Source organism: Aquila chrysaetos, chromosome 19, assembly GCF_900496995.4.
Source record: "Aquila chrysaetos chrysaetos chromosome 19, bAquChr1.4, whole genome shotgun sequence".
Lineage (NCBI taxonomy): Eukaryota > Metazoa > Chordata > Aves > Accipitriformes > Accipitridae > Aquila > Aquila chrysaetos.
Genome location: NC_044022.1, coordinates 27809727 through 27833693, shown reverse-complemented (window position 1 = coordinate 27833693; position 23967 = coordinate 27809727). Strand labels below are relative to the sequence as shown.

At 62.2% G+C, this 23967-nt stretch overlaps 2 protein-coding genes across 11 annotated transcripts; one reads left to right on the top strand and one right to left on the bottom strand.

The window, feature by feature from the left end:
• Positions 1–27: 27 nt before the first annotated feature.
• On the bottom strand, positions 28–9546 carry ILK (integrin linked kinase). Of its 4 annotated transcripts, none has more exons than XM_030042279.2 (13): positions 9461–9546; positions 5087–5186; positions 3595–3760; positions 3176–3271; positions 2921–3017; positions 2724–2807; positions 2470–2555; positions 2082–2191; positions 1723–1850; positions 1329–1450; positions 1143–1242; positions 921–1051; positions 28–718 (listed from the first exon to the last, which is right to left on the bottom strand). In XM_030042279.2, exons 2-13 carry the CDS (start codon positions 5173–5175, stop codon positions 569–571), a joined length of 1359 nt encoding a protein of 452 aa, XP_029898139.1. In that variant the 5' UTR covers positions 5176–5186; positions 9461–9546; the 3' UTR covers positions 28–568. The 4 variants fall into 4 exon arrangements, with proteins under 4 accessions (XP_029898139.1, XP_029898138.1, XP_040974329.1 ...); XM_030042278.1 differs by lacking the exon at positions 9461–9546 and adding an exon at positions 7357–7416; XM_041118395.1 differs by lacking the exon at positions 9461–9546 and adding an exon at positions 7277–7298.
• RRP8 (ribosomal RNA processing 8) lies at positions 7823–23572 on the top strand. Of its 7 annotated transcripts, none has more exons than XM_030042271.2 (18): positions 7823–8170; positions 8250–8463; positions 8588–9044; positions 9164–9293; positions 9631–9737; positions 9871–9967; positions 13047–13172; positions 16423–16728; positions 17535–17617; positions 18050–18188; positions 18686–18820; positions 18920–19043; positions 19206–19342; positions 20954–21067; positions 21594–21775; positions 22071–22296; positions 22677–22887; positions 23067–23572. In XM_030042271.2, the coding sequence occupies exons 1-18, from the start codon at positions 8072–8074 to the stop codon at positions 23333–23335; spliced, it is 3156 nt and encodes a 1051-aa protein (XP_029898131.1). In that variant the 5' UTR covers positions 7823–8071; the 3' UTR covers positions 23336–23572. The 7 variants fall into 7 exon arrangements, with proteins under 7 accessions (XP_029898131.1, XP_029898130.1, XP_040974326.1 ...); XM_030042270.2 differs by having other exon boundaries at positions 13047–13217; XM_041118392.1 differs by lacking the exon at positions 9871–9967 and having other exon boundaries at positions 9453–9737.
• The last annotated feature ends 395 nt before the right edge of the window (positions 23573–23967 follow it).

Sequence of the window (23967 nt, the reverse complement as noted above, 5' to 3'; positions counted from 1 at the left end):
GCACGTATGTGCCTCTCCACCAGCAGCCAGTTTTCATAACAAATGTTTATTTCAGATGCTGGCGGCTTTTCCACATGGCCTGGATGGAAACGATAAAGAGTGAAGCGCGAAGCTGGGGTGGTGCTGGGCGCAACAGGCAATTTTCACCCCACTGTCCTTAGTAGGGAAGAGCACCAGGACTGGGCGTTGCCTAACATGAAACTGTTAAGTGGGTGAGCTGCTCTGGGCCTGGGGATGAGGGGGCCGGGGTGGCTCCACAGACCCGTCCCAGCCTCGCAGGTAGCAGAGCCCAAGCCATGCTCGGTGTTGTGGGCCAGGCCTCCTGCTCAGTCTCTGCCCGCAGCCACCAGGGAGGATGGAGGTGCTGACATAGATTTGGTGCTACAGTGTCTGAAGCCTGCAGAGCAGCTCCAGAGAAGGCAGCGTTGTCTGTACCGTGTGTCCATGGCTGGCTCAGGGTGAGGGGGCATTCCCTGCTCCCCCTTGGCTCTGGGGTTAAAGAAGGCACTTGGGGGGTGGCGGGGAGGGGAGCACGGCAGCGTCGGGTGGCTGGGAGGCACCTCCCTCCCTACTTCTCCTGCATCTTCTCCAGGATGGGCACGATCATGTCAAACTTGGGGCGCTTGGCTGGGTCCTCGTTCATGCAGATCTTCATCAGCTTGCAGATGTGGGGGGATATGCCGGGTGGGATGGTTGGACGTAGCCCCTCCAGGGCCACCTGGGAGCACGGGAGAGCAGGGCAGGATCAGAAACGTGAGCCCAGCCCTGCATCGGAGAGGCAGAGCCCATCATACCTCTGGGAGGAGTGGGGGTGGGCTCTCCTTCGGTGGGGGCCTTGCCTTGCCTCCCCGCTGCCTGCTTAGGCCCCATTCTGCCCTGGCTGATCTGGAGTGGTGCACTTTGCCCAGCCCTCTCCTCACCTTCATGCCTATCTCCATGTTGGACAAGTCTGCAAACGGCACCTCACGGGTCACCAGCTCCCACAGCAGCACTGCGAAGCTCCACATGTCAGCTGAGCGCCTGTTAATTTCCTCCGGCTTCTTCTGCAAGGCTGTAGGGAATCCAGCACAGGGGGCTGAATGGGGCTGAGGGGGAGGAAGGGGCCAAGCAGCAGGGGGGGGGCCTGGCTACCAGGCACTCACCTTCTGGTGCTACCCAGGCTGGTGCGTACATCCTCCCTGGGCACTGGAAGGAGAACTTCACGTCAGCCATGCTGATCCGTGCTGTCATATCTTCGTCGATCTGGGGAGAGAGGGGTGGTCAGAGGGGAGCCTGCCCTGCCCCGGTCTGCAGGAGGAAGGGCTGGGCCACGCGATGCTGACACTCACCATGATGCTGCGGCTGTTGAGGTGGTGGCGTGGAATGAGGGGCTCCAATGTGTGCAGGAAGGCCATGCCCCGTGCAATGTCAAAGGCGAATTTCACCGCCTGCATCTGGTCCACCACGAAGTCTGCAGGGAGGGAGGCGGCATGAGCGTGAGTGACAGCAGGGGGGGTGCCACGTCACTTGCGGTGTGTGTGGGAAGGGGGGTGATGTTGGCGGCCACGCCGCACACGGGATGTGGGGAAGGCATGCGGGCTGGAGACCGAGCTTGCCCTGGGCCCACCCTGGTGTTGCAGCTGGGGGGGCCCCCTGCCACCCCCCAAACACATGGAGAAACAATTTCTGGAGGATGGGGAGACTAGCCTCTGCCCCGGCTCTGTCACCCCCATCGGCACTCACTTGTCCCCTCATGTAACACGTTGTAGAGGGAGCCATAGGGCATCCAGTGGCTGATGACAATGGGGTGGGGCGCGGGGGGGGACTGGCAGGCACCCAGCACCGGTAGCACGTTGGGGTGAGAAAAGATCCTGCAAGAGAAGTGACGGCCCTGAGAACAGTGGGTGCTGCCCACGCCCCCTCATCGCCCCCCACCCTTTGCACCGGTGCCGCTGCACCGTCCTCCCAGGGCCTTCTCGCATCCTCTGGGCACCGCTCCAGAGCGCTCCCACCCAACCCTACAGACCTGTCTCGTACTCGGCTGGAGGTAACGCCTGCCCTCGAGAGCCACAGCTGCCTTGGGGAAGGATGTTGGCACTCACCGCAGCTTTGGGTATTCCTCATTGAAGTCTCGGCTCTTCCGAGTTGTCCAGTCCCGGATTTTTAGCATTTTGATGACGATGTCATTGCCTTGCCAGCGCCCTTTCCACAACTGCAGGGAGACAGGTGGAGACAGTCACTGCGGGAGGGCCACACGGTCCCCAAGCACCTCCCAGCCCCTTGCGCAGGGCTGTGGGGCCAGCGGAGCCCAGAGGACCGAGAGGTCCACAGCGACACAGAGCGACTGCGACAAAGAGTGAGAGCCACACGCCCGGATGTGGAAACCCACCAGGCTGTTGTGCCCCAGTTCTGCACTCCACAGCCAGCAGAGAGAGCAGTGGTCTGCACGGGTGCAGCTACCCTGTCCCAGGGGACAACAGGCCTACGTACCTCTCCTGACTGGTTCTCATTGAGTTTTTGGCTCAAGCTCAGCTGTTTGAAGTCTATTCCAGCAAGTTTGTTAAGAGTCCCGTTTCCTGTAAGAAAAGGAGGAGATGCAGCCTGTGGCTGCATGGGCCTTCCTCCTGAGGTCCGCCTGGGACCACAGAGGGAGGCAGTGCCAGTGGGGTGCCTGCCCTACTGCACAGGAGAGCTGTGCTCTCCCCTGCAATGGCGTGCCCTGTGAGGGAAGGCTCTGTCCTTACTGGGACGCGTGCGGGTCGTGCCCTTCCAGAAGGTATCCTTGTAGGGGATCTTGGTGAGGCTCTGGCCCAGCTTCTCAGCACGCTCTGGAGAGGGACAAGGAGTTGGGCAGCACAAGCAGAGAGCTTGTTGATGCTGAGCGCAGGAGCTGTAGCAGGACCCAGAGGCAGGTCGTGGGGTCAGGATGAGAACCTATTACCTTTCAAGACCTCTCGCAGTGGTGTCTTGGCTTTGTCAATGGGTGTCTCGCCATATTTGTTAGCAATGCTGACCAAGGCCCCATTGCCCACCAGGTCCTGAGGGAGAAGAAAGCACGCATCTGCAGAGTTTGCTGTCCTCAGCCTCTCCATACACACCCAGCCTTCCTGCCTCATCCCTCCTCTCCCTCCCCATGCTCCCCTCAGCCCCCTCCCTCACCCTGGACTCCTGCCTGTGTCCAAGTGCTTCCACTCACCTCCGCCACCTGGTCATGTCCCCAGAAGCAGGCGTAGTGCAGAGGTGTGTTCCCATGCTCATTCACTGCATTGATGTCTGCTTTGAACTGGATCAGCTGGGGGCAGGAGGACAATCCCCATCAGTCTTGAGCAGGTCCCCTTCCACCCAGGCGAGGGCAGGAGCGCCACCAGCAGCATGTTTGCTGCCTTGGTGCTGCCAAGGTCTGCTGTTGGGAAGGGACTGAGGCTGGATGCAGGGCTTTTGTGGGGTGGGTGGAGGTGCTCAGAGGTGCCAAGGTGGGGATGCAGTAAGCTCATAGCAAGGAAGCCAGCAGGTGACAGTGGGGAGCGAGTCCTGGGTGGACAGGGCAGAGGGCTGCACAGAGTCCTGCTCAGTTTGCCACAGGCAGGGTGCTTGCTGGCTGCGGGAGGCAAGTACCTTCTGCACGATGTCGCGGTGGCCATGGCTGGCAGCCAGGTGCAGCGGGGTGTCATCACCGCGGTTCATCACATTGATGCGTGCTCCCCGCATGATGAGCATGTCGACCACATTGGAGCGGCCCTCGCGGCAGGCCCAGTGCAAGGGGCTGAAGCCATGGTCATCCCTGTGGAGACGGCAAGGACAGCTCTGCTGATCGGCTGCAGCCTGCCCGCTGTGTCCTCCCTCGGCACGGGCAGGGAGAGAAGGGCCGAGCATGGCCAGGATGCTGCTGACAGCACCGCAGCCAGGCAGGTATCACCCCGCGCGCCCCCCCGCAGGCCACGGTGGCGAAGGGGACGGGTTGAGTGGCTCTCCTGCTCTCTCCCATCCCCACAAGGGCCCCGGAGGCCTTGGCCAGATCCCATCTCCACAGCTGAATCACAGAGATGCTGGCAAGAGCCGGATCCCCCTCCCCCGTCCCCCCTCGGCTCCGGCGGTGCTTGGCCAAGTAAGGGAGGAGGAGACCAGCCAGGCCTTAAAAGGAGATTAGGGCCTGGCAGGCAGGGGCCACTGCATCCCTGGCTCCCCTCCAGCCCCCCATCTGCCCCCCGCCTGCCCCGCACCGCCCCTGTGGACAGGCAGGCCAGCCAGCAGGCCAGCCGGCCCCGCAGGCGGGGGGTACCCCAGCACGGGCACCTGGGACCAAAACGCCCCAGCGAGTGCCAGCTGACCCCCAGACCCTCAGGCACAACCCGTGGGACAGGGACAGCTCTGTGTGACTGGGACGCCCAGGAGGGACTGAAAGAGATGGCCAAGGGAAGGCCCCTTGTTCAGAACGAGTTCAGGGAAGATGCTGCCGTGGCCTGACAAGGGATGGTTGGTGTGCAGGCAGAAGCCTGTGCCTGCCCACAGGCAATAGAAGTGTCTGCTCTAAACGTTGTGCCTGGCCTGAACACCACTCCTGAAAGGCAGGCGGGCAGCATGTCAGACCACAAGGGCCTGCGGGAGCTCCCGGAGCAGGAAACATGCTGTGGGGAGGAGAGATTTGGGGCAGGGCACGGGTCGGCCAGGCACGAGTGCCCTGCAGTTCCCAGCCCTCCTGTTAGACCCCGGCCATGCTCCCGCATGTCAGCTGCAGTGCTCCCAGCAGAGGGGACAGTGGGAGCGGTCACTCAGACACACCAGCCACCCTGGGGACGGGGAGATTCTCCCCAGCACCCCCAGCTCAACCCCTGGCCAAGACACATCCCGTCCCATGGCCGGGAGCAGTGGCGGCCGAGGAAGCGGCTGGAGGATGTGCGGCCCTCATGCCTCAGCGATGCGGTAACTTCCTCCCGGCGGGGAGGAGCCGAATCCCACCCCCTCCCCAGGACACGGAGCAGAGCGGAAACGAGCCCCGGCCCTGGTCCAGCACCCTCAGCCCCGGTCCAGCACCCTCGGCCTGTGGTGCGGCCGAGCTTGGGACAGCAGCCCGGTGGGTCCAGCCCGGGCCAGGTCCCCTCCTGCTCACCCCTGGTTGAGGTCGTTCTCAGTGTTGTCCAACCAGAGGCGCACGGCCACCGCGTTGCCCTCCCGGCACTGCGTGAAGATGTCGTCCATCGTGGCTCTTGCTGTGGGGAGGGGTGTTGTAAGGACACGGGGCCCCACTGTGGAGCGGGGCTCCCTGCCCCCCTTTCCCACACGCAGCCCTGGGACCTGGACATCGCCTCCCACAGCCCCTCTGCTCCTGGCAGCCCCTCAGCTGGGGCATCTCCCGGGGGGAGCCAGGACAGGAGCCTCGCGTCCCCCTCCTTGGCAGCCCTGCGGAAAACTGTGGGGACTGCCGAAGGCTGGGGACAGAGCTGGACTCAGAGCTGAAGGGGAAGTTCACAACTGACTCCAGCATCACGGGTGCCTGCAGCAGTTTTCAGGAAGCAGATCTGGCATCCACAGGCTTATCTGCAGGCCCAGCCAGGCCCGGGTGCCCGCATCTCCCAGGAGGGGAGCGGGTCGGGGAACAGAGCTGGAGGAGGTCCAGCACCACCCTGCATGGGATCCCACAGCTCCACAGACCCTCCCGATCCCCAACTCTGACCCAGGCTTGGCTCAACTTGGCACAGCATCACGCTCAAGAAACTGGGACCCCAAAGGCCCACAAGCTCCCCCTCTCTCCACTCTAATCAACAGACACCCCAGCCCAGAGCCAGGCAAAGAGCACGCGTCCTCGTTCCATTTTTAATCCCTTGACAACAGCAGCCCCACAGAGACTCAGGGATGCACTGCCCTGAGCTCCCCAGCAGCGTGGGGCCATGCCTGGCAGGTACTTTCGTCTGGGGGTCTACGGCATCAAGCAGGGACATGAGGCTGCCCGCAGCGAGTCCCACAGTGCAGGTGCAGGGACAGGCTGAGCACGATGGCCTCGACGTACACCCGTGAGAGCTTAAACCCAGCGCCCCTCGGGGCCCCCACAGGGCCTGGCGCTCACCCAGCTGCAGCGGGACCCCCACCCGCTCTGCGCAGGCAGGACGGGCCCCGGCATGCTCCCTGCGCCTGGCAGCTGGCCCCCGAGGACAGCCGCTCTGCTCATGTCGCATGCTCCAGGCAGCTACGTGGGGCAAGGGACGCAGGAGACTGGCCTCACGGCCTGGAACCTCAAAGGGGCCTCACAGGCACCAGAATTGGCTCTGGCACTTCCAGGGCAGTGCCGGCCCCGCTCCCGGCTCACCAGCTGCGGAGGACAGAGCAGCCCTGCCCGCGAGCTGCAAGGAGCAGCTGATGCAAGCATCAGCGCCGGGCCCTGACCCGATGTCCTGCGGGTCCTGCCAGCCCCAGGGCTGATGGTGCTGCCCCCAGACTGGATTTTTCACCCATCCACCTGGGATGGGACTAGGGAAGGGGCACCCCAGCGACACCCCATCCCCGTCTCAGCCCCGTGGGCCTTGCATCCCGCTGTCACCGCCACCTCTCCTCCACCAGCCGCGTCCCCCACCTGTCACCACACCAGCCCCTGCCTCGGTCCTGGCCCGGCTGCCAGGCCTCCCCTGGCTCCTACCCTGCCTGAAACGAGGGGCCGTCTACTCCCCCATGGCCAAGTAGCCCCGCCGGCCCTGCTGAGCCCCGCTGTGGCCCCTTTCCCCACCACTCAGGCTGCGGCCCCGTGATGGGGGACCCAGGCCACCCTCCCCCCCGGTTCCCCGTCAGCCCTGACCCAAGACCCTTCCCCGAGACCAGCTGCAAGGACCCCACTCTTCCTTGCAGCCCCCCCAACCCCTTCCCACGCAGCCCCAGCCCTGCGGACCCCAGGGCTCGACCCAACCGCGGGCCCCAGCCCGCCCTGTCTCGTCCCAGCGGCGCTGACCCCCCGCCAGCCACCGGCACAGGAGCCCCGGGGGCGGCCCCGCGGGTCCCTGCCCGTCCTCAGCCGGCCCCGACCCCTCGCCCCTGCCCGCCCCAGAGACGGCTGCCACCAGCCAACCTCTGCCCGCACCACCCCCCGCCCCCGCGACCCCCGTTTTTCCGTTTCCTGCCCCGGCCCGGCCCCTGCCCACCCCCCGCCCCGGCCCGGCCTCAACCTGCCCCTGCTCCCAGCCTGCCCCAGCCCGGGTCCACCCCAGACCAGTCGCAGCCCGCCCAAGCCCACCCCGACCCCCACCCGCCCCAACCCCAGCCCGGACCGGCCCCGACCCGGGCTCAGCCTGACTCAGCCCGAGCCAATCCGCACCCCCCGCCCAGCTCCCTCCCGGGCCCGGCCTCCACCCGCAGTCGGCCTGGCCTAGCCCGGCCCGGCCCGGCCGCCCTTACCGGCTCCAGCGGCGGCGCAGGGCGGCGGCTCGGCGGGCGCGGGGCAGCGCGTGGGCTCCGCCCCGGGCCGCCCGCCGCCAGCGCCCCCTGCCGGTCACCCACCGCGCCGCACCGGCTCCGGGCTGCGCGCCACGGGCACGGGGCACCGGGCAGCGGCCGACCGCAGCGTGGGCGGCACCGGGCGCGGCGAGACCGGGCACGCAGCCTGGGCAGAGGGCGGGGGGCGCCGGCCGGGGCGCACCGAGCTGGGGCGGGGCGAGCCGGGCAGGGACAGGGCGAAGGGGGCTGGGGGAATCAGGCTGGGGCGGGGCGACCTGGATAGGGGCGGGGCGCACGGCGACGGTGGCGGGGCGACGGTGGCGGGGGGCGGGGCGCACGGCGCCAGGGGCGGGGCGAATCAGGCTGGGGGCGGGGAGACCTGGGCAGGGGCGGGACGCGCGGCGCCGGGGGCGGGGCGAAGGGGCTGGGGCGGGGGGAATCAGGCTGGGGGCGGGGCGAACGGGACTGGGGGCGGGGCGCCCGCGGCACGGCCCCGCGCGGCCAGGCTGCTCGGCCTCCCGTCCGCAGGGGGACGGTGTTTCGGCAGGTGCTGCCGGGGCCGCTCTGGGCCCTCCGCGCAGATAGCCCGGCGGGGCACACGTGGGTAACGGCGGCAGGGCTGGGCCGGGCCGCGATCGCCGTTCCCGGCCCAGGTGGGCCCCGCGGCCGCCGGGCCATGTTCGCAGAGGAGGAGTGGAACGACGGGGCGGAGGGCAGCGCTCGGGCCCAGGCCCGGGCGGGGCCCCACGGCGCCCCCGAGGGCCCGGGCCGGCCGGTAAGGGGTGCGCGCAGGGGGGCCTCGGCGGGCCGGTGCCTGGGCGCGTGGGAGGTGACCGGCCCCCCGCCCTCCACAGGCCCTCGCGGCAGCGGCGGGGAAGCGGCGCCGGCGGCTGCCGGGGGACTGCGCGGCCGAGGCCGGCCGGGACGGCGAGCCGGCGCGGAAGCGGCCCGGGGAGCGGAGGCAGGCCGCCGGGCGCCGGGCTGCGGCGGCGGAGGGGCGCCCGGCGGGCTCCGGGGAGCCCCAGGCGGAGCGGGAGCCGCAGCGGAGCGGACCGCGCCCGGACAGAGGTACCGCCGCCCGCCCGACGGGGCCGGCTCCCGGGGCAGGCCGGGCCTGCTGGAGGTCCCAGGAGCGGGGCAGGCAGCCGCCCGCCGCCGCCCTGACTTCCCTCTGGGTCCCCCCCCGCCCCAGACGCATCGGCCGAGCTGCCGGCGGAGCGGCGCCGGGGGAGCGCCGAGCCCGGGGCGCTGCGGATGGGTGCTGCAGCCGGGGAGATGGCGCGGAGGCCGAGCAGGAGGCAGCGGAGGAGCAAGCGGCAGCAGAAGAAGGAGCTCCCGGCGGGGCCTGGAGGGGAGCAGGGCCCGGGCAGGCAGGCAGCAGAGGTTCCGGGCGCCCCGGGACCGCCCGGCCCGGAAGCGGTGCCTGCGGGACGGTCAGCGGCCCTGCGGGCACGGATGGAGGAGCGGCTGCTGTCCGCCCGGTTCCGGTACATCAACCAGCAGCTCTACACCTCCACCAGCCGGGAGGCGGCACGGCTCTTCCAGAGTGACCCCGAAGCGTTCGAGATCTACCACCGCGGCTTCGCTCAGCAAGTGGGGCGCTGGCCGGAGAACCCCGTGAATCGCATCATCCGCTACCTGCGCCGGCGGTGAGCGGGCAGAAGCGGGGAGTGCCAGGCCCAGGGCTGCCCCTGAGCCGCGGGGAACCCGTGGAGGTGGTTAGGGGAGTGGGAAGGGGCGTTCTGAGCCCCCACTCCCCCCCCCCCAGGCCAGCCTCGCTGGTGGTGGCGGACTTTGGGTGCGGTGACTGTAAGATTGCGAGCAGCGTCAGGAACAAGGTGCACTCCTTCGACCTGGTCGCTCTCAGCCCACTGGTCACCGTCTGTGACATGGCCAAGGTAGGGGGGCCAGGCGGCACAGAGGGGATGGGGTGAGGGATGGCGGCTCCATGGGGAGGGCACGGTAACAATGCATGCACCCCACTCCCCAGGCTGTTGGTAGGGGTTGGGGGGACAGGAGTTGTGATCAGGGATCCTGAGGGTCCTGTATGCAAGAAGGAGCACACCTCTGTTCGGAAAACTGGGGCACCTCCCGTCTGCAGGCTCCTCGGAGAAGATGCTGGGTTGAATCCAAGAGCCTGGGAAGCGGCAAAGCACGGAAGGGCTGCCCCATCACCATCACCATCCTCCTCCTCCTCCTCCTCCTGGGGCGGGCGTCCCGGCTGGTGTCTGGCAGGTGCCTTTGGCAGCCGAGTCAGTGGACATTGCGGTGTTCTGCCTGGCGCTGATGGGCACCAACCTGCAGGAGATCCTGGAAGAGGCCAACCGCGTGCTGAAGCAGGGGTAGGCAGAAACGCGCGCGGGGGCCAGGAGGCATCGGGGTGAGTGGGGAGGCGCAGGTTGGCAGTGAGGGGCGGAGGCACTGGGCCGTACCCAGGGAGGTGCTGCTGCCACTCAGGGCCAGGGCATTCCGCAGGGGAACCCTGATGGTGGCAGAGGTGGCCAGCCGCTTCGAGGACACCCGAGCTTTCGTGAATGCCATGGCTCAGCTGGGCTTCAAAAGCGTCTCCAAGGTGTGTCCTCAGATGTGCCCAGTGCTGGGTGCACCGGCAGCCAGAGACCAGCCTTCCTGCTCTGGCAGCAGGGCAGGGCAGCGCAGCATGGCCCAGCCTGGTGCCAGCGGGCAGCAGGCCTGGGGGTGGCGACAGCGTATGGGGGTTTGGGGGACCTGGGGGCTGTGGTGCTGGGGTCTGGGACGGAGTATGGTTGTAGGGGGGAGCTGGAGCCCAGCCTCGTGCCGGCAGGGAATGGGCCCAGGGGCGGTGATGGTGAATGGGAGTAGCGGGGGACCCAGAGCACGCAGGGGCTATGGTGCTGAGGTCTGGGAGGAGGTCTGAGGGACCTGTGGGGGCCTGTGGTGCTGGGGTCTGGAATGGCGTCTGGGGGAGGAGGGGGCCCGTGGGGGTTGTGGCGTGGGGGTTAGGTGTACCCGGGGCACAGGGGGGGTTGTGGTGCTGGGGTCTGGGGGAGCCGGGGCCTGCTGGGACTGAGGTGATGGGGTCTGGGATGGGGTAGGGGGCAGCCGGGGCCCACTGGGGATGTGGCGGGGGGGGGGGGTTCCGGGCGCTGAGGCGGTGCTGCCCCAGGACCTCTCCAGCGCCTTCTTCCACCTGCTGGAGTTCGCCAAGACCGGCCCCCCCCCGCCGCCGCCGCCCCGCGCCCGGCCTGCGCCTCCGGCCCTGCCTCTACAAGCGCCGCTGAGGGCGGGGCGGCGTGTCTCCGCCCTGCGCAGGCGCAGTTCCCAATAAAGCCGCTCTTTCCGCACGGCTCTGGCGTCCCGGGGAGGGGAGTGGGCGGGGCGCGGGGCGGGGCGTCGCGGCGCCTGCGCAGTGCGCGCGTGGCCTGCGCGGCGGCGGCGGCGTTTCCTGCCGGGGGATGTCGGGGCCGGGCGGCCCGGGCCCCGGCGGGGGGAAGCTGGACATCAACCGCGCCGGCGTGGCCGAGCTCGAGGGCGCGCTCAGCGGCATCGGCCGCCGCCGCGCCCGCGGCATCGTGCGGAAGAGAGAGGTGCGGGCGGGCGGGGGCGGGGGCGGCCCGGCGCCGCTGCTGAGCGGCCGGGCCTGGGCGGGTGGGCGGCGGGGAGCCGGCCCAGGAGGTAGGGAGGGGGCGGCCGCTGGAGCCGGCGGGGACAGCACAGGGCGCGGAGCGGGGCGCCTCGGCCGTGCTGCCGCCGCGGGGAAGCGGGTACGGAGGTGCCGGTGCCGGGCGAAGCCGCCCCGCCCGGGGACGGCCTGGGCTGCGCGGCCCGGCCCCGGGGCAACCGACCGCCTCCCTGGCCCGGCGGCCCCGGGAGCCGGGGGGCAGGCAGCGCCGGTTTTCCTCGCTGTCCGCAGCCGCGCCCGGGCGGGGCCGCTCCCGGGCCGCGGGGCCGCTCCCTAGGGCGAGGGCCGCCGCTGGAACCGGGGCCGAGGGAGGCTTTGCCGGCTCGCCGTGTGCCGGGCGAGGCCCGCAGGCAGCCGCGGAGTGGGGCAGCCTCCCTGCGCTGGCCGGGTCAGCGGTCTCCGGGGGCAGAGGTCTTCCCTCGCGCAGGCGGGCCGGCCCGGCTCCGCCATCCCCTTGGCTCTGGGGTTTGGGGCAGAGTTTTGGGGGCAGGTGATGGTGAGTGCCGAGAGCGGAAAAAACTGCGTTCCTGGGTGGAACGGGCGGGAGCAGGAAGGGGTAGAAGCCCGTCTGGTGTGGTCACGCTGGGCTGGAAATCCTGCCGCTCCCCTGGGGTTGAGTGTTCAGCTCTGTCGTTTGGAAATGACAGAGTAGGAGAAAAGCCTGCGTGTGGTAGTCACTGACGGGATGACTGAGCTGCCAGTGTGACACAGCCACAGAAAAGGTAAGCGTGATATTCAGCGTATCTGCCATGGCACTTTTTCGCAGGGACGGGAAGATCAATGCCGCCCTTTTGCCATTAATGAATGCCATGAAGAACTGGCAAGATCACGGCTGGAATACGGCATCCGTGTTGAAATGGGCAGAGGAGCGAGGCAGGAGAAATCGGGGGAAGGGGAGGCTGGCTTGACAAGGCAAGACTAGAAGAGCTTGACTTTTTTTGGCCTGGAAAAGAGGAGGCTGAGGAGGGCAGGGTCACCAGCTATAAATACAGCAGGAATGTAAATACTGGGGAGGTGGAAGAGCCATTTAAACAAAAGGACTGCTGGTGTGAGAACAGGTGAGGATGGGTTTACAGAAGTGGGGTGCATCGCTAGAACTGTGCTTTTGGGTAAAACCATTTATAGGGGAGAAGCAGCAGAAGTGCCTCAAAATGGTGCATGATGGATTTGAAAGGATGGTTGGAACCTTGTCTTGGCCCTGATGTTTGTGTTAGTCAGAAAGGGTGGATGCTTTCAACCCTGGAGTCCTGCCCCCTTGGTAACAGCAAGGCCGCCCCAGTTGGGCTTAGGCCCTTTAGGCCTGTGGCAGAAGCCGCTTGCAGTCCATGTGGGGTGTAGGTATGATCGGTGGCAACACGTGGTTCTGAGTGCAGGACTGGGCAGCACTTGACCTGGTGTTTTGCAGGATGGTGGGTGCCTTGCACACGGACATGGACACGCGTGTCATGGACACTGCCCTGTCAGGAGGCAGGGGCTGTTGCCATTCCCTGGAGCCGCAGACAAGGGAGATTGACTGTGTGGGCCAGGGAACGCTCCCAGTCTTGGTACTAGTCAGCTGGAAGGCACAATTCCCCTTTCTGAGCTTCTAGCCTTTGCTGTTGGGCCACTACTCGCCTTGTTAGTAGCAGCTCTGGTGCTGTTGCCCATTCCTTGCAGTCATTGCAGTTGTCACTCAGGGCAGGAAAAGTTTGTGGAAACAGGAGGGGTTACATGGGAACGGCTGTTTTGGGCATAAGGCATCCCTTACCATGGATGGGAGCAGTAGCAAGGACTTGCAGTACAAAGGCATCACCCTGCTGTGGCACCCCAACCCTCTTTACCCTGAAGGCCTAAAGGGAGCAGGTGGTTGTAAGTGAGATGCGAGCTGGTAGGTCTGGACTGGCTGAGAAAGAGAGCCAGTCTGAGGAGGGTGTGAGTAAGCTTGGTCCTGCTTTGACGCTGGTGCCTGGGTTTCTCAGCTCCATATCGAATCTTACTTCTCTCCTGACAGGAACTGAAGGGCTTCAACTCACTCGATGATCTTCTCCATGTCAAAGGCATCACCACCCGCATCTTGGAGCTGAACAGTCAGCGGATGACTTGCAGGAGGAGGCCAAGCAGTGAGGAAGCTGCGAGGGTGAGCCCTGGTCTGCAGGGGGACAGTAAAGCTCCTGCGCCTCAGGTAGGAAAAAAAAAGGTAGGATTCCCCTGCCTACCTGATACGGAGGTGATCCTCCCTCCAGCAGTGCAGGAATTAGGGAGGGGGATCTTGCAGTGGGAGAGGTGGTAGCTGGTAGAGGGACAAAGGAGGTTTACAGGGGAGGAGTCATATCTGTTTTGGGCACTGGAATGGGGAGGCCCAAAGAACGCTGCGCCCTTTCAAACAGCTGAGCAGTCTGTCTGCAGTCTCCCTGTAAGTTGGCAGCTGGCTTTGGGGAGTATCCTGTCAGGGAGGCTGAGATACTCCAGGCCCAGCTGGCTTTGTGGTGTCCTGCCAGAGGCTGCAGTGGCCCCTGAGTACAGAGCCTTGCTGGGAGCTGCTCTGGCTGCTGTGATGTGTCTGCCACGACATCCCTGATAGAAAAAATGCTTTGACCCCAGAGGACACTCGTGGCTTCCTGCTGCCTCCCCTGCCCCAGAGCAGCTAGCCATCTGTAGGTCTCCTGCAGACAGTTGTTGAGTTCCACTAATTGTTCATCGCTGGAGGCCAGAACTGGGTGTGGAGAGAGATTCTTCCCCTGGACCGACAGCTGAGGAGGCCAGAGTCCCTGTCTCTTGCCAAGCTCTCTACCCTGTCATCCGCCTTGTCTGCGGAGAGCGGCGGCCAGCACGCTGCCTGCTTGGGCTGGCACGCACCCAGCTCAGCTCTGGGGACTTCTTCAGCAGTGCATCTTCCTGTGGTGCCGTCCTTGGGGCTGAGGAAATTCACTCACCTAAGAGCAGCTCTGCCCTGCTAAGCTTGAGCGTGCTGTGTGGGCAGGGGAGGATGGTTGTTGGAAGGTGTTTTACTGCCTGGAAGATGTCAGTGACTGTCCTGCCCCCCTGCTGCCCCAGGAGCGTTGTCGCAGGGTGTGTTATCATCCAAGACCTAGATGTGACCCCCAATTCTAGATGCCAGAGGAAGTGCTTGAGAAACCCAGGTTCAGTGCTCCCTCCTGAAAAGGTGTGTCCAGATGGGCTCTTGTGTTGTGTCTTCTCATCTGGCCACCACCTCTCTGCCTGAGAGTCCAGTCCTGTTCCAAGCCCACCTGCCAAACAGGGTCCAGTCTAACTGGGTGGTGTGAAGAGATGACCAATCTGCCTTTGATCTGGGCAATCTGTCCAGCACTAGGTGCTTAAGCACATGTGTGCTGAGGCCTGCTTTCTAAATGGAAATAAACCCAGCCCTAACTGCGATAAACGTTGCAGTGCTTGGTAGGAGCCCTATAAAGCAGCAGGATTTTCTCGTTCCCCAGGTGTATTCTTCTGTTGTGACCAAACCACCTCTCCATTTCTTTTCTTCTACAAAATATTCTCTCCAGATTTTGAATCATTTGGGGGAGGAGATAGAGCAATATCTTCCAAGTTTTAAGCATTCTGTTTAAAAATGTGGATTGGGCATTGCAGGACTTGAGTGTATAGGACAACACAAGGGGTAGTACTGCTTTCCTGCTCGCACTTCTTCGCTGTTCAGACTTTTTAGCCTGAAGCTTGTGCTGAGTGTGACCCCTCAATCTTTTTCTGTTATTGCTTTATAGGAGGCACAGTCCCTGGTGCCTAGGTGGCCCTGCTCTCCCTGTCTTTAGGTGGAGAACATTGCCTCTGGGTGTATTGAAATGCATTTAATTTGTGTGAGCCTAGCTTACCCAGTGATGCAGATCACACTGTGTGACTGTCCTGTCCTTGCTACCTACACAAGTGTCAGTCTTAAAATGTAATCAGAAAAGATTTTGTCTACTCCCATATCATGAATAAAACAAATATAAACTACTGTGGTTTTCCACACACACACCCCCCTCCTTACGGGTCTGCACTAGGCCCATCAGCAGAAAATCTGCAGTTTCCCATTAACAGGTACGTTTTGAGATCTGTTCATTGGCTCTTTCTTGATCTAAGCCATCTCATCCAAAAACCATTTAGAGGCTGTGGCCTGCCAGTGCTTTCATCAGAAGCCTGTGCCCTGGTCAAATGCTTAGAAGTCTATGAGTATGTCTCATCAATGTGATTTATGTAATTGCTTTTTTTAACCAAATGTAACACTTCAAGGAATAAACTCAACTTTATTTAAAAAGACCTATTTTCATAAAGTCTCATCAGCTGGTACAAAGCACGTCCGTGTCATTTATCTTGTACTTGTTGAATCCTGCACTGGCCTCTCTGTTGCCAGATGTCAGGCTATGTAAAGACTCGTTTTTCTACTGCCTTCCTCAGTTTTGGCACAACTTTCACACTCTCCTGGTCTTTGCCGTTTCTCCTGTATTCCAAGATTTACCAAAAATAATTGCTGTGGGCCAGCGATCTCCTGCCCTACTCTCTAGGACTCTTAGGCACAAATTATACTGGGCTGCTGATCGTGATGTTTCATTGGTGTATTGGAAAACAGTTCCTCATTCCCATGTGATACAGGGGCGTTGTTCTGCTTCCGCCAAGTAATTACTGAATGCGTCTGCTTTTTTTGTTGGTGGTGGTGGTGTTACTCACAGTGCTGCTTTGGGGAGGAAGGGTGCAGATGGCATTAGATGGGCACACACTACTTGCGACCTCTCAAGTAATTGTTGCTCTTGGTCAGATTGGCTGGAGGGCGAAGGGACCTCTGCACCGTGCTGAAGGCTGAAATGCAGCATGCACCTCCTTTCTGATGCTGGGGTCCTGCCCAGGCATGGCAGCTCATGCGTGCAGCAGCTCTGCTCCCTGTTTTGACAACTGAAGGGCGGAAGAGGGCTGTTCCCAGCTGCAGGCCAGGAGACAGCTCGCTCTGCAGAGGTGGAGCTGGTGCTCGCGAGTTTGGTATTGTTTAGCAGCACTGATGCTCCTGCAGTGTTTGTGTTTTCTGCTCAGGTACAGAGTTGTCGGCTGCCACGTAATTTGGTCACATTGCAGCTGTGCTTCCCTGTGGGGCTGGGAAGTGACCTGTCTCCAGATAATTCTTGGCCATAGCTGCCCCTTGACCCCAGAGAGCACCTTATCTCAGTCATCTGCTCCCCTCTTCCCATCTCGGGCTCTGCTTAGCTCATCACCCCCTCTTTTCTACTGCAGAGGGAAGCCATTGTATTCCTTGGGCTGTTGCTCTCACTGGCAGCCCCCTCAGCTCCCCAGCATGTCCCCCAGCCCGGGCCCCAGGGCACCCTGAGAGCTGGGGCGCAGAGCTGCAGCAGACAGGCCTGACCCTGCCTCTCCCTATGTTGTAGGTGGTGGCTGAGGAGGAGGATGTTTTGGGCCCCTGGGAGCCGGAGCGCTCTGGGAAAGGGAGCCCAGGGTCAGGACCAGAGGCTGATGGCTCCAGTGGGCAACGGGCGCAGGAGCCAGTCAGCTCTACAGTCTGCGGGGAGCAGGAGGAGGAGGAGGAGGAGGAAGAAGAGGAAGAGGGCAGCTGCTACAGCGAGGAAGGGGAGGATGGCAGCAATGTCTACTTCTATTACACCATCGGAGAGCGCTGGATAGACTACCTGCAGCGGACAGAGGATGGTGGCCTCCTCCGTCACGTGCGGCCCAAGGTAACCCCACTGGGAGTGCGGCCCCAGGCAAGGGCTTCACCCCAAAGAACAGGGCTGCCCATGCGGTTGGTGACTCCCTGGCAGGAGCTGACGCTGGCACGTTGCCCGTGGTCCCGACCTGGTAGCTGGTGGCCTCGGAGCCTATGGGCACCCACTGCTTGCCGGGGCAGTGGTGCCAGAGTGGGCCATGGCCTGCCGTAGCACTTCAAACTGCTGCTGTATGGGGTGTCTGTCTGGCTGTCGTCGCTGCTGCAGACCCCTAGGACATGCTGGGCTGCTGCAGGCCAGCTGGGGAGCTCGGGGCTGTCAACTGGGTGCTGGCTGGTCTGGGAGCTCCACGGTGCAGATTGTGCTTGGCAGTTGTCGGCCTGCCTGGCTGTTAGGGCTGGCGGAAGGAGGCACTGTCCCAGTCTGTCCAAGTGCTGCTGGCAGTCCCTAGCCGTGCCAGGCCCCAGTGGAGCCACCCTGCTCTGCACTGGGGTCCCTGCGTTGGAGTGCAGAGCCTGAATTGGGGCAGCAGGAGTCTGCTGGGGGGTCAGGCAAAGGCCTCAGGGAGGTTTCTGTGGGATGTGGGCACTGTGGTGAGAAGCCCTGGCCAGCCCTGAGTGCAGGGCTGCAGCTGATGCCCGGGTCGGCTACTGGAGGTGGCCTTCAGCTTCCCTCTGCAGGTCCCCTACGTGAGCGTGGGCTTGGAAGACTTGCTAGGCTGGGTCTCCTACTCTGTCACTTTTGGCAGAAAATCAGTGACCCAGAATGTGCGCAGAGGGCTCTGCTCCAGCCTACTTTAACTTGCCTTCTCCTCGCAGATGAAGCGGAAGTCGGAGAACGGCCTGGATGGCAGGGCCCTTTCCCCTGGTAAAAAGCTGTGCAAGGGCTCTGAGTACAGCAGGTAAGATGGGTGCTCTGCATGCTGAGCAACGAGCTGACCTGGGGGGTGGGAAGACCTCCTTCTACCAGTCCCATCCCTCAGTCATCTAGGTGTCCTGCTGAGATTGTGGAGTCACCATCCTTGGAGAGACAGAAAAGCCATCTGGGTCGCCCTGCTTTAGCAGGCGTTTGGACCAGGTGGCCTCCGAAGGTGCCTCCAGCCTCAACCAGTCTGTGCTTCTGTCCTTCTGTAGAGCAGGCTGGGCTAAGGGGACTGCATGTGTGTGTAGCTGTGGTCCCAGTGGAAGTGATGGGGAAGGGAGTTAGCTTGGTAGGAGGGTCATAGCTGGTGGTTTATGGGGACCTCTGTTCCGAGAACTGTTTGCACAGTGTGGCCCAGAGTAGCACTGGCACGTCTCACCTTTGCTTTTGTCTCTGCCCGGCTGCGGTCCAGGACACTGGGTCCCTGCATGCCCAGTCCCACCACCACCTTTGGGGACCTGCGCAACGCCAAAGCAGGCCAGGCACGGCGCCGCCGTATCCCCTCAGTTGCCCCTCCTCCCGAGCTGCAGGACTGGCTCCGCACCTTCCAGGTAGGCTCTGGAGCATTGCCAAAGGGCTTGCCTCAGAGGGCACTGAGAAGCTTTGGGTTTGATGGGCAGGCAGGGGGGGAGCCAAGCCCTAGGGACTCTGTCTGTGTGAAACCCACCACAGGCAGGCGTTTGGTTCCCACGGTGGATTTCTAGTGAGTTTTTGCCTCAGGTAAAGGAGCACAGAAGTGGCGTTAGCCCCACTCTTTCTTCCCTTCATCCTGGAGTGGTGTTGCTTTGTCTGCCATCACACAGCACCTGTGTTCCATCTTATGTGACTCATGGAGCTCCCAACCCCATCTCTGTGGCTCCTCTCTATCTTGGGATCTAGGTAGCAGAGCCCTGGCCTGCTCCAGAGGTCCGGCTAGCCTGTCTTGCCTGTGCTGGTTGGTGTCTCTGCTAGGGTTGGGGTGGGGGCATAGGCACTGCACAGAGCCACAGGGGAGCCTGTGAGAGCCTGCCATGTGTGCAGGCATCGTGACTGATGTCCCTCTTCTCAGCGGTGGAGTGGCCCGGAGAAGCTGCTTGCTCTGGATGAGCTCATTGACCGCTGCGAGCCTTCTCAAATCAAGTACATGATGCAGGTCATTGAACCCCAGTTCCAGAGAGACTTCATTTCCCTGCTGCCCAAGGAGGTGAGTTGAGGCAAGGGACAGGCTGGCCCTGGTGCTGGGCAGCAGTTACCAGCCATGGGAGTCCACTGTGCCCCTGTGACTTGGCTTCCACTCCTGCAGCTGGCACTCTATGTCCTCTCATTCCTGGAGCCTCGGGACCTGCTCCGTGCTGCCCAGACCTGTCGCTACTGGAGGGTCTTGGCTGAAGATAACCTGCTTTGGAGAGAGAAATGCCGTGAAGAAGGTAAAGACCCCTCCTTCATATGGCATGTGGCATATTGTGGCTGGGATCTGTGGTGGGGTAGCCCACAGCTCCCACATATGTGCATCATCTTAGCTCCCCAATAGGGTGAGGGCATGGACCACCTGTGTAGTGTGAGGCATCCGCTGTGTTTTCCTCCTGCAGGCATTGAGGAGCCCTTGAACTTGCGGAAGCGGCGCCTGCTGAGCCCTGGATTCATGTACAGCCCCTGGAAATTCGCCTTCATGCGGCAGCACAAAATCGACATGAACTGGCGCAGTGGGGAGCTTAAAGCCCCCAAGGTGGGTGCTTTCAGGAGTCCTTGCTGAGAACCAGATGCTAGAGCTTTGATGTGTAGGAAGCTGGTACAGCAAGGAAGTAGCCGAGAAATGACCATGACCAATAGGATGAGAACAACACTAAGAATTTTCTAAGTGCCTCGGGAAAAGATTCACAAACCTGACCTGTCTTCGGGAGGCACAGGCCAGAGGCATTCACCTGGCAATTTTTGAATTTAAAGGTCATTTGAAGCTGTAGGTCCTGCCAGCTTCCTGCAACTCCTGTCCCTGCTTGTAGAGAGCAGATCCACAGCACAGCTTGCTTGGAGCTTTCCCATGTGCTCTGGCTGGCAGCACAGCTGATCGTGGGGATTGCCACAGTGGGTGGTACAGGGCTGCAGTTCTGCCAGCAGAAAAAGTGTCACCCTGGACCCCAGAGAATGGTGTTTCCATTCCTTCACCCTTTCTCTGAGCACCTGTGGCAGGGCTGTAGCCAACCTTGGCATCCAGGGAGTGGTACAACCCTTCTGGGGCTCAGCCAAGCCTTGTCCCTGGTACAGGGCTCCAGAACACTTGGGTGTTCTCTCCCTGCCAAGGTCCCTGCGTGCCCCTCATCCCTGTCCAGCAGGCAGGGAGAGCAGAGCCCCAGCCACCCCTTCTCTCAGGTAACAGTCTCAGTCCTGCTGCTCTCCACCTCCAGAGACTTTTTCCGGGTCCCCGGTGTTCCCAGCCCCTTCTCCAAGCCCCTGCCTCGGTGGCACCCAAGGTGAGCAGCAGTGCTCTGCATGGTGCCGTCGCTGCAGGGGCTGCACCCCCCAGCAGCAAATTGGCACCAGGCAGCCCTTTCCTGAGACCCCCAACACCCTCGTCTCTGTGCCTGCCGTGAGCAGAGCTCTTCAGGGCGCTGCCAGCAGGGATGTCTGCCAGCAGGGATGTCTACCCGCAGGGACGTCCACCCTGTACTTGTCCCTGGCTGAGGGGAAGTTTAATACGTTCCCTGCAAAGGGCAGCTCTGGGTTTGTTTTCACACCGAGCTGCTGCTTGCCCTCATGCTGCCCCTCCTTGTGGCTTGGCCAGGTCTGTCTGACCTGCCTCCTCCTTCCCTGGGATCCTGCCCAACCTGCCTGAGCTCTGCCTGCCTGCAGATGTTGCTTGGTCATTGCCCACCTTTGCTGCTCTCTTCGCACATCACCGTGTTCGGGAGGTGGCAGCTGGTGCACAGCTGTTTGTGCACTGCCTGCCTTCCACCATGTAGAAAATGGAGCTGAGGTCCTAAATGTGCTCTCAGTGGTGGCCACCAGTATTTGATCTAGGACAGAACGTCAGCTTAAGCTCGATAGCTTGTGCAGCCTTAATAGCCACAAGGGTCCATCCATGTTCTGGAGTCCCCAGGTAGCCCACTGTCCCGCAGCAGAAGCCGCCAAATGCCCCCCTGGCTCCTGCTGTAGCTGCTGCCCCGCAGAGAAGCAGCAGGGAGGTGGCAGGTGTTACAGGGACCCATCTATTCTTCCTCCCCTCAGCACTTACTGCTTCCCTGCCATTCTCAAAGGCTGCTTTTGAGGCCCAAGGTTCCACAGGCTCCAGTGCTCTGAGCTGCCCTCACCTCCCTCCTTACTCGTGTTGTTCTCCATGCAGGTGCTGAAGGGACATGATGACCATGTCATTACCTGCCTGCAGTTCTGTGGCAACCGGATAGTCAGTGGCTCAGATGACAATACGCTCAAAGTGTGGTCAGCTGTCACGGGGGAGGTGAGCTGTTGTCCATAGTAACATCATAGGGCTGCTCCGCTGGCACACTCGGGAGTCATGCTGATCCTCTGCATTGCTGCAGGAATGGGTGGAGGTGTGAGAGGCATAGTGGACTTCTAGGTGGGTTTATCTTTTCTCTGGCAAAGTGTAACTGGGGAGAGGATTTGACAGATCCTGTGGCTGCAGGAGCAGTGGGAAGAGCTGTCTTAAGCTACAAGTCTGTTGGTGCAGTAACAAATGAGCAAGAGTTGGCCACACATGTGTTTTCACTGGCAGTCAACAAGTGTAGACCGCCTTCCTGGAGATCCAGGAAGGGCGAGAAACTCAATTGGGTTTAGAACAGCAAGTGATCATTATCACAGAGAGGACTCTGGTGGGGGCCTGAGTCTGTCTGCAGGGAGGTGGATTGCTGACCTGAAGAGCCTTACTGATCCCTTGCCCGGAGGAAGTCCTATGCTTTGCTTTTCTTTTTTGCTGTGTTGTTCAGCCTTTCCCAAACCAGTGTCTCACATCTTGTTCTTTGCAGTGTGTGCAGACACTGGTTGGCCACACAGGGGGTGTGTGGTCTTCCCAGATGAGGGACAGCATTGTCATCAGTGGCTCCACGGACCGGACACTCAAAGTGTGGAATGCAGACACAGGCGAATGCGTGCACACTCTGTATGGGCACACATCCACAGTGCGCTGTATGCACTTACATGGGAACAGGTATGGGTGTGATGGTGTTCGGGGCCTGGGCTGGGCTCTGGAATGGGGCAGATGAAGTTGTAGAAGCATTAGGGGCCAGGGCCAATCTGTGGCATGGGATACAGGGCAGGTGAAGGTGCCGAGGTGGTCAGGGCTTGGGCTGATCTGTAGCTGAAATACGCCGTGTGGTAAGAGGTATCCCTGGGGACGATGAGCTGGGGCTACTCCTTGGGGAAGCTGGTGTGTCTGGGGTTATCTCAGATGAGTGACGTCCAGAGTCGACATAATCAAGCTCCAAGCTCACCCTTGCCTACAGGGTTGTGAGTGGCTCACGGGACGCCACTCTGCGCCTCTGGGACATCGAGACTGGGCAATGTCTGCATGTGCTGATGGGGCACGTGGCTGCCGTGCGCTGTGTGCAGTACGACGGGCACAAGGTGGTGAGCGGTGCATATGACTACACAGTGAAAGTGTGGGACCCCGAGAGCGAGAGCTGCACTCACACACTGCAGGGACACACGAACCGCGTCTACTCCTTGCAGGTAATACCCTGGCTCCCCCTTCCCTCCTGCTCATGTGCTGCAGGGACATGAGCCCTGCCTGTTTTGGCAAGTAAGAGGCTGTCTCCCCACCCCATGCACATGCTACAGGGACACACAGGCCGTGTCTGTTCCCTGCAGGTGAGACACTCTCTGCCCCTCCACCCTGACCCACACACACACACATGCACTATGGGAACACATACCCCATGTCTGTTTCCTGGAGAGAAGATGGTGCCAAACACATGTGTACCCTGATCAGCCAAAGGGGATGTGAGCACATCACTTAATCTGCCATGCCCCAAGTCTCTGGCACTAGACTGCCAAGAACACTCCTCCTCTTTCTGGGCAGGCCGTGCTTATCTGTCTCCCTCTCTTGGCAGTTTGATGGGACACACATCGTGAGTGGCTCTCTGGACACATCAATTCGAGTGTGGGATGTAGAGAGCGGAAACTGCCTACATACCCTCATGGGGCACCAGTCGCTCACAAGTGGCATGGAGTTACGTGACAACATCCTTGTATCTGGCAATGCTGACTCCACAGTCAAGATCTGGGACATCAAGACGGGCCAGTGCCTGCAAACACTGCAGGGTAAGTGCGGGAGGATGGAACAGCTCCCCTCACTAGGGCTGTTGGAGAGGGTTCATGTTGCTCCTAGCTGCCGGACATGGCAGGGGCAGGGCAGATGTTGCCCAGCAGTGCGTGCTGCTGAAGAGCCTGGGGTTGGAGGTGGGAGCACAGGAGCACTAACAGGTACCCTCTGCTTCCAGGGCCCAGCAAGCACCAGAGTGCTGTGACCTGCCTACAGTTCAGCTCCAAGTTTGTGGTGACCAGCTCAGATGATGGTACCGTCAAGCTCTGGGACCTGAAGACGGGCGAGTTTGTGCGCAACCTGGTTGCACTGGAGAGTGGGGGCAGTGGGGGCGTAGTGTGGCGCATCCGCGCCTCCAACACCAAGCTTGTGTGTGCAGTGGGCAGCCGCAATGGCACAGAGGAGACCAAGCTGCTGGTGCTGGACTTTGATGTGGACCTGAAATGAGCCTGGCCAGTCCAGGCTGGGATGGAGGATCCCGCGGGCTGGGTGTAGCAGCTGGTCTTGGTGGGGCTGGCCCCGGAGCAGGCGCTAGCCCCCCGCGGGCTGTAAATACTGTTTGCAGCTGTCTGGGCCTTATTTATATATGTGTGAACTCCCTGTGGGGAGCCTGCGCCCGGCTGGGGCACTGTACAGATGAAGCAGCATGTTTTGTACACACTAATATATCGATTTATTTCTGTACCTGGGGCCTTCTTCTCCACCCCTGCTGTTCCCTGAGACCTTCCTTCCTGGAGCTTGTCCCTTCTTGGGGGAGCAGTTGGTGGCTGCAGCCCATCCCGTTTGATTGCAGGCAGAAGTAGGGAGGGTGGGGGCTTTCCTTAGAGTCACTGACCTCAGAGACCAGCTCTCTCTTCCTGCACACACATGCCCTGGTCTGGTGGACTGCCCTCTGCCTGGAGTCCCGTAGTCTGTGGACTCCAGCCTCTTTATTTTGGGCACGGTAGTGGGCTGGCAATGTGCACGAGGCACTGAGCACACAGCGTTGGGGAGATCTTGCCGGGCAGTACCACAGGTGGCACAGCCTGATGGCTAGCCAGGCATGTAGGCTCACGAAGCCGTCCTAGGAAGATGTAGCC

Excerpts from the sequence above, each read along its gene's own strand:
- ILK (XM_030042279.2), bottom strand. The coding sequence starts at position 5,175 with ATGGACGACATCTTCACGCAGTGCCGGGAGGGCAACGCGGTGGCCGTG. Across the intron at positions 2,556-2,723 it reads CACGACCCGCACGCGTCCCA|GAAACGGGACTCTTAACAAA; the intron begins GTAAGGACAGAG and ends CTTTTCTTACAG. Across the intron at positions 1,243-1,328 it reads TCAACAGCCGCAGCATCATG|ATCGACGAAGATATGACAGC; the intron begins GTGAGTGTCAGC and ends CTCTCTCCCCAG.
- RRP8 (XM_041118391.1), top strand. The coding sequence starts at position 8,072 with ATGTTCGCAGAGGAGGAGTGGAACGACGGGGCGGAGGGCAGCGCTCGG. Across the intron at positions 9,738-13,046 it reads AACCGCGTGCTGAAGCAGGG|GAACTGAAGGGCTTCAACTC; the intron begins GTAGGCAGAAAC and ends CTCTCCTGACAG. Across the intron at positions 22,888-23,066 it reads GTGCCTGCAAACACTGCAGG|GGCCCAGCAAGCACCAGAGT; the intron begins GTAAGTGCGGGA and ends CTCTGCTTCCAG.